This window comes from Anabas testudineus, chromosome 6 (assembly GCF_900324465.2).
Source record: "Anabas testudineus chromosome 6, fAnaTes1.2, whole genome shotgun sequence".
Lineage (NCBI taxonomy): Eukaryota > Metazoa > Chordata > Actinopteri > Anabantiformes > Anabantidae > Anabas > Anabas testudineus.
The window spans coordinates 22,541,138-22,556,025 of NC_046615.1; the positions used below are offsets into that span (position 1 = coordinate 22,541,138).

The window sequence follows — 14,888 nt, forward strand, 5'->3', positions numbered from 1 at the left end:
CTCTGCACTGCAGACGAGGACGAGGCGTTTAATGAGTCTGGGTCACTCCGACTAGAAGCCTGTGCTCTGTCTGAACTCACCGTCAGCGTCCACAGAAGCCGGTTTGAAATGTGAAAGTAGTCATCAACCAATCTCTGTTTTGTAGATATAAAATTGAAATGTAAACTCTGCTGATGTGATAAATGTTCACACACTGACTGAGACACTTTGAGTCCTGCTTCTGATATTTTGTTTACCTCATTTGTCATGAGGCTAAATCAGAAAGACCACAATGTGTAATAGTACAGTTGTTAAAAGTCTCACGTCTCCAGACAACCCCACACATCCTCTGACCTTTGACCTCTGAAGAGAAGGGGGAGGCAACAGTGTGGTCGTCATCGTCTGGTTGTCAGTCACCAAAACATCCATCTGTCACCCGGGGAAACAAGCGCATGTGAAATATAACGGGGATTTCATGTTTGATTCCTGCTTATAGGTTTCTAACAGGAACACAGATATTTAAACATCATCTTTATGTTCAAACCTCTTCTTACATCAAAAGCTCATGATTACAATAAACAGTCGCGTTTTAAAGACAACACTGACGTATTGTCGCTTTTTAAGATGATATATCAGGCTCCTTAGCTGCTTAGTGCTCCACTGATTCTACGTCTGAGCACAGTTCAAATATCTTAAGTTTTGCACTTAACCACATATGAACAGTGGCAGGTTGAAATATCTGTGACGTCTCAGACACTAAATGTAAACAGTACATGTTATTGATAATATATTAATTCCTTAGGATTCATAAGTAGAACTTTGAATGGAGGACCTAGACATACAAAGTATTTATATGTAGTTGTATTAGTGCTTTCAAAGTAAAGCTGAACTTCCAGACTGGACCATGAACTGTACACTGAACTTTTACCAGCACAACAGCGCCACCCTGTGTCTAAACATGGTGACGTTCCTGTGCCTGTGGGAGGAGACTGACGCTCCACAGGTTAAAGTTCACAGGGTCTAGTTCTGCTGTTCCAGTGTTGGAACTGATTCACTCAGTTCCCGTCACAGCTTCCAAACTCTGGGACGAGTTCAGCAAGGAGACAAAGGAGCATCTGTAGTTGAGGTCTCAGTCTGCTTCTACACCTAAGTAAGTACTTCACGCTCATTTAGAAAAGATCCATCCAGGAAGCCTGAATCGTACTTTTATTACAGACAGACACTGTGAGCTGTGATCACAGCAACCAGATCCTGAGCTCATGGGTGTTTGAAGACGGACTGGAAACTTTCTTTTACTCACATTTACTTAAATACTACATTTAAGTAGCTTGTACATAAGTGTTTAGTCATATTTAGTCTGCTCTTATTGTACGTTACTTTACTTTGCTGTATTTATATTGAGGTAGAACTCTTTTTTATTAATCCAAATTAATTCACACACACACTAAACTATTTTAATTGTCATTCTGAAAGATGCAACAAGCTCATATACGTACTACTTTACAGAGTACGTTTTGTGTTAATGGTGTATCTGTTGACATATAAAGTATTATAACTTTATCTTCCTGCTCAGTTCAGGATGGACGGGAAACAGTGTTGTGTGAAGCTGTCTGTCCACCCGACCAGGGGACTCATGGATGAGAAGTTTGTTGTCCTGGTGCAGAAGCTCCTTCCTGGTTCCCAGCTGACCGTCCGTGCTCTCCACCAGTGTGAAGACGGACACAGCTGGGAAGGATTCGGTCACTACACCGCTGATGCCACCGGAACAGTGAACGGTTCAATAATGGTTCAATAATTAGACCTGGAAGATAAATGTAGGAATGTTGCATAAAAGAAATAATAAAAATATATATTTTGCTTTACAGTGGCAGAGGATCCGAGTCTGGGAGGGACTTATTCTGGGGTTGAACAGATGGGTCTACTGTGGAGCCTCAGACCAGTTCCAGGCAGTAAACCTGGACTCAGGTAGACCAACCAGACCGGAAATGTTAAGTTAATACCAACCAGTACTGAATCGATCTTTAAAATCAGAGCTGACTCTCCCATCATCGCTCAGGATGAGGAAGGTGAACGTCCAGACTCCCATGGAGGTCACGGTGTCAGTGTACCAGGGTCACCAGACTGAGGGGTTTGTGGATCAGGTGCCGTTGGCCACTGCGGTGGTGGAGCGCTGGTACATGGCGCCTGGTGTCCGCAGAATCCCAATCACAGAGGGAGGACTCACTGCGACGCTCTTCCTGCCCTCAGGTAGGACTAGAGGAGAGTCTGGAGGGAGGTGTTCTGTTGGGAGCTCAGACCAGAACCTTCGTCTTGAACTGGTCTGGACTCTGCAGCAGGAAGCTGGGGAGTGAATAAAGCAGCTGTTGCTGTTAATGTGAGGTTCATACAGGTCGGCGTCAGTGTCTTTCCATAAATTTTACAAAGTGGTCGTGGTTGACAGAAATCTAAAACACCCACAGCCACGTTATTCTCTATGTTAGTCAAAGAATAACAGATTTATCAGGTATTTGTTCTGATAGTACAGGTGGACACTTTGTCCTGTAGCTGTTTTACATCCAGGTCACTGTTGTCAGTACTAGATTCTTCTCTGGTTTTGTTCATTAACTTTGTGTTGCAGGAAACATAAATTCCTCCTCATGTAAACTGGCTGTGTTTGGTGTTTTTTCTTGCTTGAAGGATCTGGACCGTTCCCTGGCGTCCTGGACCTGTGGGGGGGTGGAGGGAAGTTGGTGGAGTACCGTTCGGCACTGTTGGCCTCCCACGGCTTCGCCTCCCTGGCTCTCGACTACCTGACTCCTAAAATCACCTTGGAAACGGGGAAGATGGTGGACAACCAGTACTTTGAGGTACAGAAGTTCATTCACCTTTACAGAGACGTTCAGTCAGATCAGAGCAGTTTAGCTCCGATACAGAGAGTTTGACTTCATGTGCAGATCATTCACATGTGTCTGTTATTACATTTTTGACTAATTTAGAATCGTAGCACCCAGCCTGACCCTTCCAGTGCGTTTCTGTAGATCCATAAAACCTTTAAATCATTTCCTAACTTCAGTGGTGGTAACGGTCTGACAGCAGCAGTAGCTGCATTCAGAAGAACTTTAATTTAATTTATACTATCAAAAAAACAACATTGTAGATTTTGCGTCAGACGGTTTTATAACATACTGTATTATACTTTTCATTTTATAATTCAGATAAGGAAACACACCTTATCATGTTTGAGAGGACGCTCAAGTGAAGTCCGACACTCAGATGAAAGCTCGGAGTGAAAGATCAACACCCAGATTATAGAGCTTGAGAACTGGTTTATAGAAAAGAGCAGCCAATAAAAAGATTTCAGATTTGACTTTGTTCAGCCATCAGGAAGTCTGTGACATGTAGGATATATGAGACAACAGCACTAAAACACACACCGACCATCACCGCAGTTTGTGATGTTGTGTAATTCTTTAACTTTGAAGCATGTGAACCCTCTCAGACATAAACTGGTGTCTGTGTTTAAGCTGTAGCTGTGTATTTCTGATGTGTTCACCTGCTGCAGACGGCCTACAGACTCCTGCAGCAGCATCCCCAGATCCTCAGCAGCAGGATCGCCATGGTGGGCCTTTCCTTCGGCACCAGTGTCAGCCTCAAGATGGCCGCTTACTCTGAAGTTATAAAAGTAAGACAACTGTTGTCATAACACTGCTGACATGTAGAGAAAGTGAGTGTGTATTCACTTCCCAATATGTCATACTATTATTTTAACATAGTTTTAGTTAGGTGACTCTTAGCTTAGCTACGAGTTAGGCAATGAGGTCGCTTGGTCCTTAACTAGACTAAGTTAAAACCCCTCTTGCTGCATCTCTCTATAGAGCAGTTTGTTCTGTGTTCGTGTTTATTTCAGCTCATCCTGTGTCTGTTTATTGAAGGTGTGTGTATGTGTGTGTGTCTCCCAGCTCAGGTGTGCAGTGTGTTTCAGTGGGAGTCACGTGCAGCCGGTCGAGGGATCTCTGGAACAAATCATGAATTTCTTTAAGGAGTAAGTTGTGATTCTGTCCAGCAGCTTGATTGTTGGAACTTATATTTGTAGCATATTTTATTCAGTCAGAATTTAGGAACATGAAGCGCATGTGTTTTCTGTATTTTTTGTCCAATCAGAAACCAGTCGAAGACTCGCTTCAATAAACAGAATGAGGTGATATGGAGAGATCTGCTGCTCCCCATTCCCACCGACCCCAAATTCAAAGTGGACGTACGTATGACCAGCTAGAAGTTCCAGTTCATTTTCCAGTTCCAGTTCATGTTGTCTGACAGTATGAAGTGACAGGAAACCCAAGGAGAAACTAAATTACCAGGGCTGCTCTTACCTTAACACAGGACACATTTGGGAATTCTCTTTGTACAAGATATATAACTAGGTCATGTTCAGTTATGGAGACAGGCTGTAGATAGCAGGGTGTGTGTCTGTTCTCTGTGTGTTTATGTCAATAAGCTCATAAAAACTGGTTCAGAGGTTCATTCACCTTTACGACAGAGTGAGTTTGACCTCATGTTAAATCAATGCACGTGCGTATGTTCAGTTGTTATTACTACATTTCTGCTTTACAAGTATCAAACTATTATAAAAATGCATCATGTGGTTTAACCCTCTTCTCAAATTAATAACATCTGGCTGATGAACCTCATTGTCCAAGGAACTTTTTCATTTTCTAGTTTAAAGCTACTAAAAAAGTATTTATGGATAAAGTCACGTCTCCAGCTATAAGGTGTCAAACATTCCCAGATGAACTGTTCCTCGGATGACGGAAGGTGATAGATGAAGAGTTTAATAAATCTGCTGCTGCTGTTTGTCTCTGTGCAGGTTGGACGAATCAAGTGTCCTGTCATGTTGGTCGTGGGGGAGGACGATCAGAACTGGCCCGCTCACGAGTCTGCAGTGGACGTAAGTTATTGACATGGGGTTCAGTCTTAGTGCAGAGATTTGAATTAATTAACAGCGACCCTTTTATAGGAAGTAATTCCTTTCCAGATGTGTTTCCCAAACACAGAAAACCAGTTAAAATATGTTCACATGATTACAGAAAGCTAAATTAAAGTAGTGCATCCTCCAGTCTTTGAGAGGTGTGAGGAGACCAAGAGGCTTTATTAGTATCCAGTATCTGGACTGAATACAAATGAAAATGTATTTCATTTCCTGGTGTTAAAATAGCCCCTAAACAAGCAGGATCTGAAGGCCTTTCATTAAATCACAGCTCACATCTGGTGTGTTGCAGAGCAAAATTATTACAAGGGCATTATCGTCCAAATATAAACAGACTTAGGTATAAAAAGTGAAATGCATCATGAATCTATCAGAACTGAACTTCCTGTATTTCAGATAGGGTTAGGAGATGATGGAGCGGGCAGGGAACAGCCGCCTGCTCACTGTCCTGTCGTACCCAAATGCAGGTCACCTGATCGAACCTCCATACACACCACACGCCCGTTCCAGCAACTTCCGGACGGTCACCGAGGGCAAAAATGTTAAGTGTAGGTTTACTTTTATATTAGGATAAAGCCAGTGGGAGAAGCTATGTCTGACTGATCTGAGATCAAGAGTTTCTGTTGCCTCTTGTCTTTGCAGTTGTGGCTCTGTGGGGCGGAGAGACGGTGGCACATTCTCGTGCTCAAGAAGACTCCTGGAGGAAGATACTGGTCTTTCTGAGGGAGAATCTGTACGGCTGGGGTGCAGCATCACTTTCAAACCTGTAACCAAGTAGACAAGTACTAATTAAAATCCAGTTTTGACATCCCCTAACTCTTGTTGAGTTTAAATGTACTTTAATTAGCAGAAAAAGCATCTGCATATGAAAGCAAAGTAATGTAATAATCGAACAGCGAATGTTTTAATGAATTCATTTAAATAGTTTACAGTGATAATAGAATATTATAGAATATAGAAAGGCAGCAAATCTTTACATCGGACATCAGACATTATTTGGAGCTTCTGATTAATAAATGACTTATGTTTATCTACTGGAAATGTATAAACAGTTTGTATTATTTTAACATGAATAAAATAGAAAACTAACTATTTGTCCACCGCCTATTTGTCCCTTGATAATATATTTATTCTTTTACTTAAGCAGCAGTGATGGTCTCTTCAAAGTGTTTTGATTTCCGAGTTTTCATGAATGCAGCACCAATCTTGCGCTCGACAGCGCCATCTTGTGTCGGGGCACTGTGAGCTCCGCACTGTCAGGCTAAAGCGTGAACGCTTTTCTGCGTCCTGTTCGACTCTAGACATAGGACATTCGATTCTTTTAACTGACTCAGATCTGTAACTTTCGAACAGGCTGTGGAACGAGAACGAGTGTACGGCTGCCACAGCCTGAACTGTGAACTGTAAACGAGAACGAGAACGAGTGTACGGCTGCCACGCTGAAACTGTGAACGAGAACGAGCGAAGAGTGTACGGCTGCCACAGCCTGAACTGTGAACAGACAGCGGAACGAGTGTACGGCTGCCACATGCCTGAACTGATAGAGAACGACGAGAACGAGTGTACGGCTGCCACAGCCTGAACTGAACGAGACGAGACAAGAACGAGTGCTGCCACGCTGAACTGTGATAGAAGGAACGAGAAGGAGTGTACTGCTGCACGCCGAACTGTGAACGAGAACGATGAACGAGTGACGGCTGCCACAGCTAACTATGAACGAGAACGAGAACAGTGTACGGCGCCACAGCTGAACTGTGAACGAGAACGAGAACGAGTGTACGGCTGCCACAGCCTGAACTGTGAACGAGAACGAGAACGAGTGTACGGCTGCCACAGCCTGAACTATGAACGAGAACGAGAACGAGTGTACGGCTGCCACAGCCTGAACTGTGAACGAGAACGATGAACGATGAACGAGTGTACGGCTGCCACAGCCTGAACTGAGAACGAGAACGAGAACGATGAACGATGAACGAGTGAACTGCTGCCACAGCCTGAACTGTGAACGAGAACGATGAACGAGTGAACTGCTGCCACAGCCTGAACTGTGAACTGTAAACGAGAACGAGAACGAGTGTGCGGCTGCCACAGCCTGAACTGTGAACTGTGAACTGTGAACGAGAACGAGAACAATGAACGAGTGTACGGCTGCCACAGCCTGAACTGTGAACTGTGAACTATGAACGAGAACGAGAACAATGAACGAGTGTACGGCTGCCACAGCCTGAACTGTGAACTGTGAACTATGACAGAGAACGAGAACGAGAACGAGTGTACTGCTGCCACAGCCTGAACTGTGAACTGTAAACGAGAATGAGAACGAGAACGAGTGTACGGCTGCCACAGCCTGAACTGTGAACGAGAACGATGAACGAGTGTACTGCTGCCACAGCCTGAACTGTGAACTGTGAACTATGAACGAGAACGAGAACGAGAACGAGTGTACTGCTGCCACAGCCTGAACTGTGAACTGTAAACGAGAATGAGAACGAGAACGAGTGTACGGCTGCCACAGCCTGAACTGTGAACGAGAACGAGAACGATGAACGAGTGAACTGCTGCCACAGCCTGAACTGTGAACGAGAACGATGAACGATGAACGAGTGTACGGCTGCCACAGCCTGAACTGTGAACTGTAAGGGGAGAACGAGAACGAGAACGAGTGTACGGCTGCCACAGCCTGAACTGTGAACTGTGAACTATGAACGAGAACGAGAACGAGAACGAGTGTACTGCTGCCACAGCCTGAACTGTGAACTGTAAACGAGAACGAGAACGAGTGTACGGCTGCCACAGCCTGAACTGTGAACTGTGAACTGTGAACTATGAACGAGAACGAGAACGAGAACGAGAACGAGTGTACGGCTGCAACAGCCTGAACTGTGAACGAGAACGAGAACGAGTGTACGGCTGCCACAGCCTGAACTGTGAACTATGAACGAGAACGATGAACGAGTGTACGGCTGCCACAGCCTGAACTGTGAACTATGAACGAGAACGATGAACGAGTGTACGGCTGCCACAGCCTGAACTGTGAACTGAGAACTGTGAACTGTGAACTATGAACGAGAACGATGAACGAGTGTACGGCTGCCACAGCCTGAACTGTGAACTGTGAACTGTGAACTATGAACGAGAACGAGAACGAGTGAACTGCTGCCACAGCCTGAACTGTGAACTGTGAACTGTGAACTATGAACGAGAACGAGAACGATGAACGAGACCGTGCAGCCCGAGCTGCCTTTCACGTGACGGCTGGTAGAGGACGAGTGAAAGTAAAACTTATTTAGACATTAGTGAGACTTTTAAATCAAAAAGTAAAAATTTGTTCCCTAAAATGTTTACATGATGCATTTATTGTGTCCTAAACGTGACGTTATTATTATTATTCTTATTATTCTTATTATTATTATTATTGTTGGTATTGGTATTAATAATATTATATTTTATATAACACAGTCAATGTTGAAAAGTATTTATAAACACACTTTACATTATTTACACAATAACACTACACACACGTACCAGAATCAAAGACCACTAATGAATTATGATCTCATGAATAAATAATATCTGTCGGGTGTCAGGTAACAAATAAATAAACATCAGACATCATTGATTTCCTGGTTTCTCAGTCCACAGCTCCGTACCTGTAGTCATATTAAAGATGAGTTCATATTGAACGACACGTCCTGTTCGACTCCCACAGCTGTGGTTCCAGACTCTGAAACGAGTTGACACCGGGGGACACGGACCAAGGTTGAGTGACAGAACACGAACCCAAAGAGAGCAGGTTTTTCTGGGTGGGCTCGGTTCTGTTTGGGCTCGTACAGCAACAGTAAGTAGCTAACTAGCTAATTAGCTTGTTAGCAACTTCATTTAAAGGAACATGTAAAGTTAGTGTGAACTTTGAGCTGCAGTTCACACGTGTGTGAGCAGAGAAACGTGTGATTAACGTTAATATAACTAGATTTAAACCTTATTTGACCTGTCTGACTTTCTTCAGTGTTGACTTGAAGATACTAGTAAATATGAAGCCAATGTAATAAGTCATCTGTTAAAGTTCGAGTACTGGTTAGTTCATAGAGTTAAAACAGGTCCATGCTCTCCATGTAATGTTTAGTACAAAAGTACAAGTACTCTACAAAGACTGTGATTTCTCTGCTCATCATTATGACATCGATAATAAACTAACACATGTGCAGACTTACTGCAGATTTGTTCCACTTACTAACCCTCATAAATCAGATTTCTGCACAAATGTAAAATGTTCAGGTCCTGTCAAATGAAATGAACCCTTTAGTTAGTAGTAATAAAAAGCAAATTCAAGATTCAAAAAACTTTATTGATCCCAGAGGGAAATTGTTTTGCCTCATTACCATTGTTCTCAAAACAAACTGAAAGAAAAGGAACCACAACCAGGAAAGATCCAACACCAACATAAATACACAATAACATCAATACAAAAAAACTCAATATATAAACAGAACATGTAAAATAGATAAATGAAATTGGGTCAAAATATATATATTCACAGCAAGTATATGACAGTTTAACTTCCCCCACCCCTTACAGAGGGGGGAGGAATTGTACAGATTGATGGTCACAGGTAGAAAGGATCTCCTGTGGCGCTCTGTGGAGCATTTAATGTTAATAAATCTTTGGCTGAACGTGCTCCTCTGTCCAACCAACACACTGCAGTGGGTGGGAGGGATTGTCCAGGACTGAGAGGAGTTTGGACAGCATCCTCCTCTCAGCTACAACATGTAGAGGGTCCAGCTCCACCCCCAGAACAGAGCCAGCCCTCCTAATCAGCTTGTTTAGTCTGTTAGTGTCTGCCACCTTCATGTTTCTGCCCCAGCAGACCACAGCATAAAAGATGACACTGGAACCACAGACTCATAAAACATCCGCAGCATGGTGCTGCAGACGTTGAAGGACCTGAGTCTCCTCAGGAAGTACATCCGGCTCTGAGCCTTCCTGTACAATGCTGATGAGTTTTCGGTCCAGTCCAGTTTGTTGTCCAAGTATACTCCCAATGTTGAGAACTACACACTATTGAAATTAGTTTTAAAACAAGATCGTGTTTTATTGTGACTTTGACATTTGGACTGCACATAAACGTTCAAAGGTGAAAAATGCTATAGATGTGACGTGGAACAAAGACGGCAGCTGATTTTAACAGGAGGTGACTCCACAACATTACATCCCCATTCATTACTCTATTCTGCTTTTTATTCTAGATCTACATCTGCAAGAATTAACCAGTATATATAGTGCTGAGTTTAAGATGGACGACAAACAGTGTTGTGTGAAGCTGTCTGTCCACCCGTCCAGAGGACTCATGGACGAGAAGTTTGTTGTTCTGGTCCAGAAGGTCCCCCCTGGTTCCCAGCTGACCGTCCGCGCCTTCCACCAGTGTGAAGACGGACACAGCTGGGATGCGTTCGGTCACTACACCGCCGACACCAGTGGGACTGTAAATGGTACACATGGACCTTAAAGATGAATTTAGAAATGTGTGCATGCTGCAAAATATTTGTGATTTACAGAAAAACACGTTAAATCGAATTTGGGATTTCTATGAAGAGAATGAATGAGGATTAACTTTTAACATTTTAATTGACAGTGGCAGAGGATCCCAGTCTGGGAGGGACTTATTCTGGGGTTGAACAGATGGGTCTAATGTGGAGCCTCAGACCAGTTCCAGGCAGCCAACCTGGACTCAGGTAGACCAACCAGACCGGAAATGTTAAGTTAATACCAACCAGTACTGAATTAAATCAGAGCTGACTCTCCCATCATCCCTCAGGATGAGAAAGGTGAACGTCCAGACTCCCATGGAGGTCACGATCTTAGTGTACCAGGGTCACCAGACTGAGGGGTTTGTGGATCAGGTGCCGTTGGCCACTGTGGTGGTGGAGCGCTGGTACATGGCGCCTGGTGTCTGCAGAATCCCAATCACAGAGGGAGGACTCACTGCGACGCTCTTCCTGCCCTCAGGTAGGACTAGAGGAGAGTCTGGAGGGAGGTGTTCTGTTAGGAGCTCAGACCAGAACCTGAGCTAATTCAGCTTGTTCAGCTGAAGACTCTGATATGAACTTCAGACATCTTTGGTACCAAAAACTGAAAAAATATATGGACAGGAAGTCAACAATGTTTCCAATAAATGTGATGTGTGTGATATGTTTTGACTCTCATGAAGGATCTGGACCGTTCCCCGGCATCCTGGATCTGGGGGGGGGGTGGAGGGAAGTTGGTGGAGTACCGTGCAGCACTGTTGGCCTCCCACGGCTTCGCCTCCCTGGCTCTCGACTACCTGACTCCTAAAATCACCTTGGAAACGGGGAAGATGGTGGACAACCAGTACTTTGAGGTACAGAAGTTCATTCACCTTTACAGAGACGTTCAGTCAGATCAGAGCAGTTTAGCTCCGACACAGAGAGTTTGACTTCATGTGCAGATCATTCACATGCGTCTGTTATTACATTTTTGATTTAAAAATATGACTATTTAGTACTATTTAGAAACGTAGCACCCAGCCTGACCCTATCCCATTCATACATGAATAATCCAATGCAGATATGGAGAGTATGACATATACCTTTCTCACCTCTCTGTCACAACTCTGGTTCCACAGTCTGTTTTGCAAAAGTTCAGTTAAAGAACAGACAACGACAACGTCCCTTTTCTGCAGAAGAACTCACTGTTCTAACACACCTGCTCACTCCCTTTTAACATGATAGGGTTACGGTAAGGTCAACCGTTGTCTCAATAGTCACCTACAAAGCTGCACAAGTTTTCATATAAAAAAATATATTTTGCATAGTTCCACAAGAGGACGCCCAAGTGATCTCTGACACTCAGATGAAAGCTCGGAGTGAAAGATCAACACCCAGATTATAGAGCTTGAGAACTGGTTTATAGAAAAGAGCAGCCAATAAAAAGATTTCAGATTTGACTTTGTTCAGCCATCAGGAAGTCTGTGACATGAAGGATATATGAGACAACAGCACTAAAACACACACCGACCATCACCGCAGTTTGTGATGTTGTGTAATTCTTTAACTTTGAAGCATGTGAACCCTCTCAGACATAAACTGGTGTCTGTGTTTAAGCTGTAGCTGTGTATTTCTGATGTGTTCACCTGCTGCAGACGGCCTACAGACTCCTGCAGCAGCATCCCCAGATCCTCAGCAGCAGGATCGCCATGGTGGGCCTTTCCTTCGGCACCAGTGTCAGCCTCAAGATGGCCGCTTACTCTGAAGTTATAAAAGTAAGACAACTGTTGTCATAACACTGCTGACATGTAGAGAAAGTGAGTGTGTATTCACTTCCCAATATGTCATACTATTATTTTAACATAGTTTTAGTTAGGTGACTCTTAGCTTAGCTACGAGTTAGGCAATGAGGTCGCTTGGTCCTTAACTCGACTAAGTTAAAACCCCTCTTGCTGCATCTCTCTATAGAGCAGTTTGTTCTGTGTTCGTGTTTATTTCTCAGCTCATCCTGTGTCTGTTAATTGAAGGTGTGTGTATGTGTGTGTGTCTCCCAGCTCAGGTGTGTGGTGAGTTTCAGTGGGATTCACGTGCAGCCGGTCGAGGGATCTCTGGAACAAATCATCAGTTTCCTTAGGGAGTAAGTTGTGATTCTGTCCAGCAGCTTGATTGTTGGAACTTATATTTGTAGCATGTTTTATTCAGTCAGAATTTAGAAACATGAAGCGATTGTGTTTTCTGTATTTTTTGTCCAATCAGAAACCAGTCGAAGACTCGCTTCAATAAACAGAATGAGGTGATATGGAGAGATCTGCTGCTCCCCATTCCCACCGACCCCAAATTCAAAGTGGACGTACGTATGACCAGCTAGAAGTTCCAGTTCATTTTACAGCTTTGTAACTGTGTTTGTTGTCTGACAGTATGAAGTGACAGGAAACCCAAGGAGAAACTAAATTACCAGGGCTGCTCTTACCTTAACACAGGACACATTTGGGAATTCTCTTTGTACAAGATATATAACTAGGTCATGTTCAGTTATGGAGACAGGCTGTAGATAGCAGGGTGTGTGTCTGTTCTCTGTGTGTTTATGTCAATAAGCTCATAAAAACTGGTTCAGAGGTTCATTCACCTTTACGACAGAGTGAGTTTGACCTCATGTTAAATCAATGCACGTGCGTATGTTCAGTTGTTATTACTACATTTCTGCTTTACAAGTATCAAACTATTATAAAAATGCATCATGTGGTTTAACCCTCTTCTCAAATTAATAACATCTGGCTGATGAACCTCATTGTCCAAGGAACTTTTTCATTTTCTAGTTTAAAGCTACTAAAAAAGTATTTATGGATAAAGTCACGTCTCCAGCTATAACGTGTCAAACATTCCCAGATGAACTGTTCCTCGGATAACGGAAGGTGATAGATGAAGAGTTTAATAAATCTGCTGCTGCTGTTTGTCTCTGTGCAGGTTGGACGAATCAAGTGTCCTGTCATGTTGGTCGTGGGGGAGGACGATCAGAACTGGCCCGCTCATGAGTCTGCAGTGGACGTAAGTTATTGACATGGGGTTCAGTCTTAGTGCAGAGATTTGAATTAATTAACAGCGACCCTTTTATAGGAAGTAATTCCTTTCCAGATGTCTTTCCCAAACACAGAAAACCAGTTAAAATATGCTCACATGATTACAGAAAGCTAAATTAAAGTAGTGCATCCTCCAGTCTTTGAGAGGTGTGAGGAGACCAAGAGGCTTTATTAGTATCCAGCATCTGGACTGAATACAAATGAAAATTTATTTCACTTCCTGATGTTAAAATAGCCCCTAAACAAGCAGGATCTGAAGGCCTTTCATTAAATCACAGCTCACATCTGGTGTGTTGCAGAGCAAAATTATTACAAGGGCATTATTGTCCAAATATAAACAGACTTAGGTATAAAAAGTGAAATGCATCATGAATCTATCAGAAAAATAGGAGATTATGTTCTGAACTTCCTGTATTTCAGATAAAGGAGATGATGGAGCGGGCAGGGAACAGCCGCCTGCTCACTGTCCTGTCGTACCCAAATGCAGGTCACCTGATCGAACCTCCGTACACACCACACGCCCGTTCCAGCAACTTCTGGACGGTCACCGAGGGCAAAAATATTAAATGTAAGTTCACCTTGCCAGTGGGAGAAGCTATGTCTGACTGATCTGAGTTCAAGAGTTTCTGTTGCCTCTTGTCTTTGCAGTTGTGGCTCTGTGGGGCGGAGAGACGGTGGCACATTCTCGTGCTCAAGAAGACTCCTGGAGGAAGATACTGGTCTTTCTGAGGGAGAATCTGTACGGCTGGGGTGCAGCATCACTTTCAAACCTGTAACCAAGGTGATAAGTACTAATTAAAACTAAAGTTTAGAGCAATAAAAAAGGGTATTGTAGTATTTAGAGCTGTCAAACACCCCACATGATGCTAACATTATCCAAAGTCCTGTTTTTCTGTGATGTGACATTAAGAAGCATCCTTCCTTATTTTCCCACCTTCCCTCCTTATACATCACTTCATAAAACAAGGAAAAACACAGTTGTACCAGTTTATGTGACAAAGTCGAAGACAATACAGTTTTGACATCCCCTAACTCTTGTTGAGTTTAAATGTACTTTAATTAGCAGAAAAAGCATCTGCATATGAAAGCAAAGTAATGTAATAATCGACCAGTGAATGTTTTAATGAATTCATTTAAATAGTTTACAGTGATACAGAATATAGAAAGGCAGCAAATCTTTACATCGGACATCAGACATTATTTGGAGCTTCTGATTAATAAATGACTTTTGTTTATGTACTGGAAATGTAGAAACATCTTCTACAGCTTGATACATCACACAAGATCTGTTCTTTAAACTGTAATCTGTCATTTTTTGTCACTGTCAGACTGTATTATTGCCTAAAGCTTGCTCAGATGGGATTGTTG

At 43.0% G+C, this 14,888-nt stretch overlaps 1 protein-coding gene and 1 pseudogene across 1 annotated transcript; both read left to right on the forward strand.

The window, feature by feature from the left end:
* Positions 1-987: 987 nt before the first annotated feature.
* LOC113166457 (peroxisomal succinyl-coenzyme A thioesterase-like) lies at positions 988-14,668 on the forward strand. Its single transcript, XM_026366594.1, has 13 exons — positions 988-1,129; positions 1,553-1,754; positions 1,845-1,944; positions 2,036-2,226; positions 2,656-2,825; positions 3,521-3,640; positions 3,918-4,000; positions 4,120-4,213; positions 4,823-4,907; positions 5,081-5,082; positions 5,349-5,490; positions 5,585-5,749; positions 14,544-14,668. Exons 2-12 carry the CDS (start codon positions 1,559-1,561, stop codon positions 5,710-5,712), a joined length of 1,311 nt encoding a protein of 436 aa, XP_026222379.1. The 5' UTR covers positions 988-1,129; positions 1,553-1,558; the 3' UTR covers positions 5,713-5,749; positions 14,544-14,668.
* LOC113166454 lies at positions 8,586-14,325 on the forward strand (annotated as a pseudogene).
* Positions 14,669-14,888: the final 220 nt, after the last annotated feature.

Excerpts from the sequence above, each read along its gene's own strand:
- LOC113166457 (XM_026366594.1), top strand. The coding sequence starts at position 1,559 with ATGGACGGGAAACAGTGTTGTGTGAAGCTGTCTGTCCACCCGACCAGG. Across the intron at positions 2,826-3,520 it reads TGGACAACCAGTACTTTGAG|ACGGCCTACAGACTCCTGCA; the intron begins GTACAGAAGTTC and ends CACCTGCTGCAG. Across the intron at positions 5,491-5,584 it reads CGAGGGCAAAAATGTTAAGT|TTGTGGCTCTGTGGGGCGGA; the intron begins GTAGGTTTACTT and ends TTGTCTTTGCAG.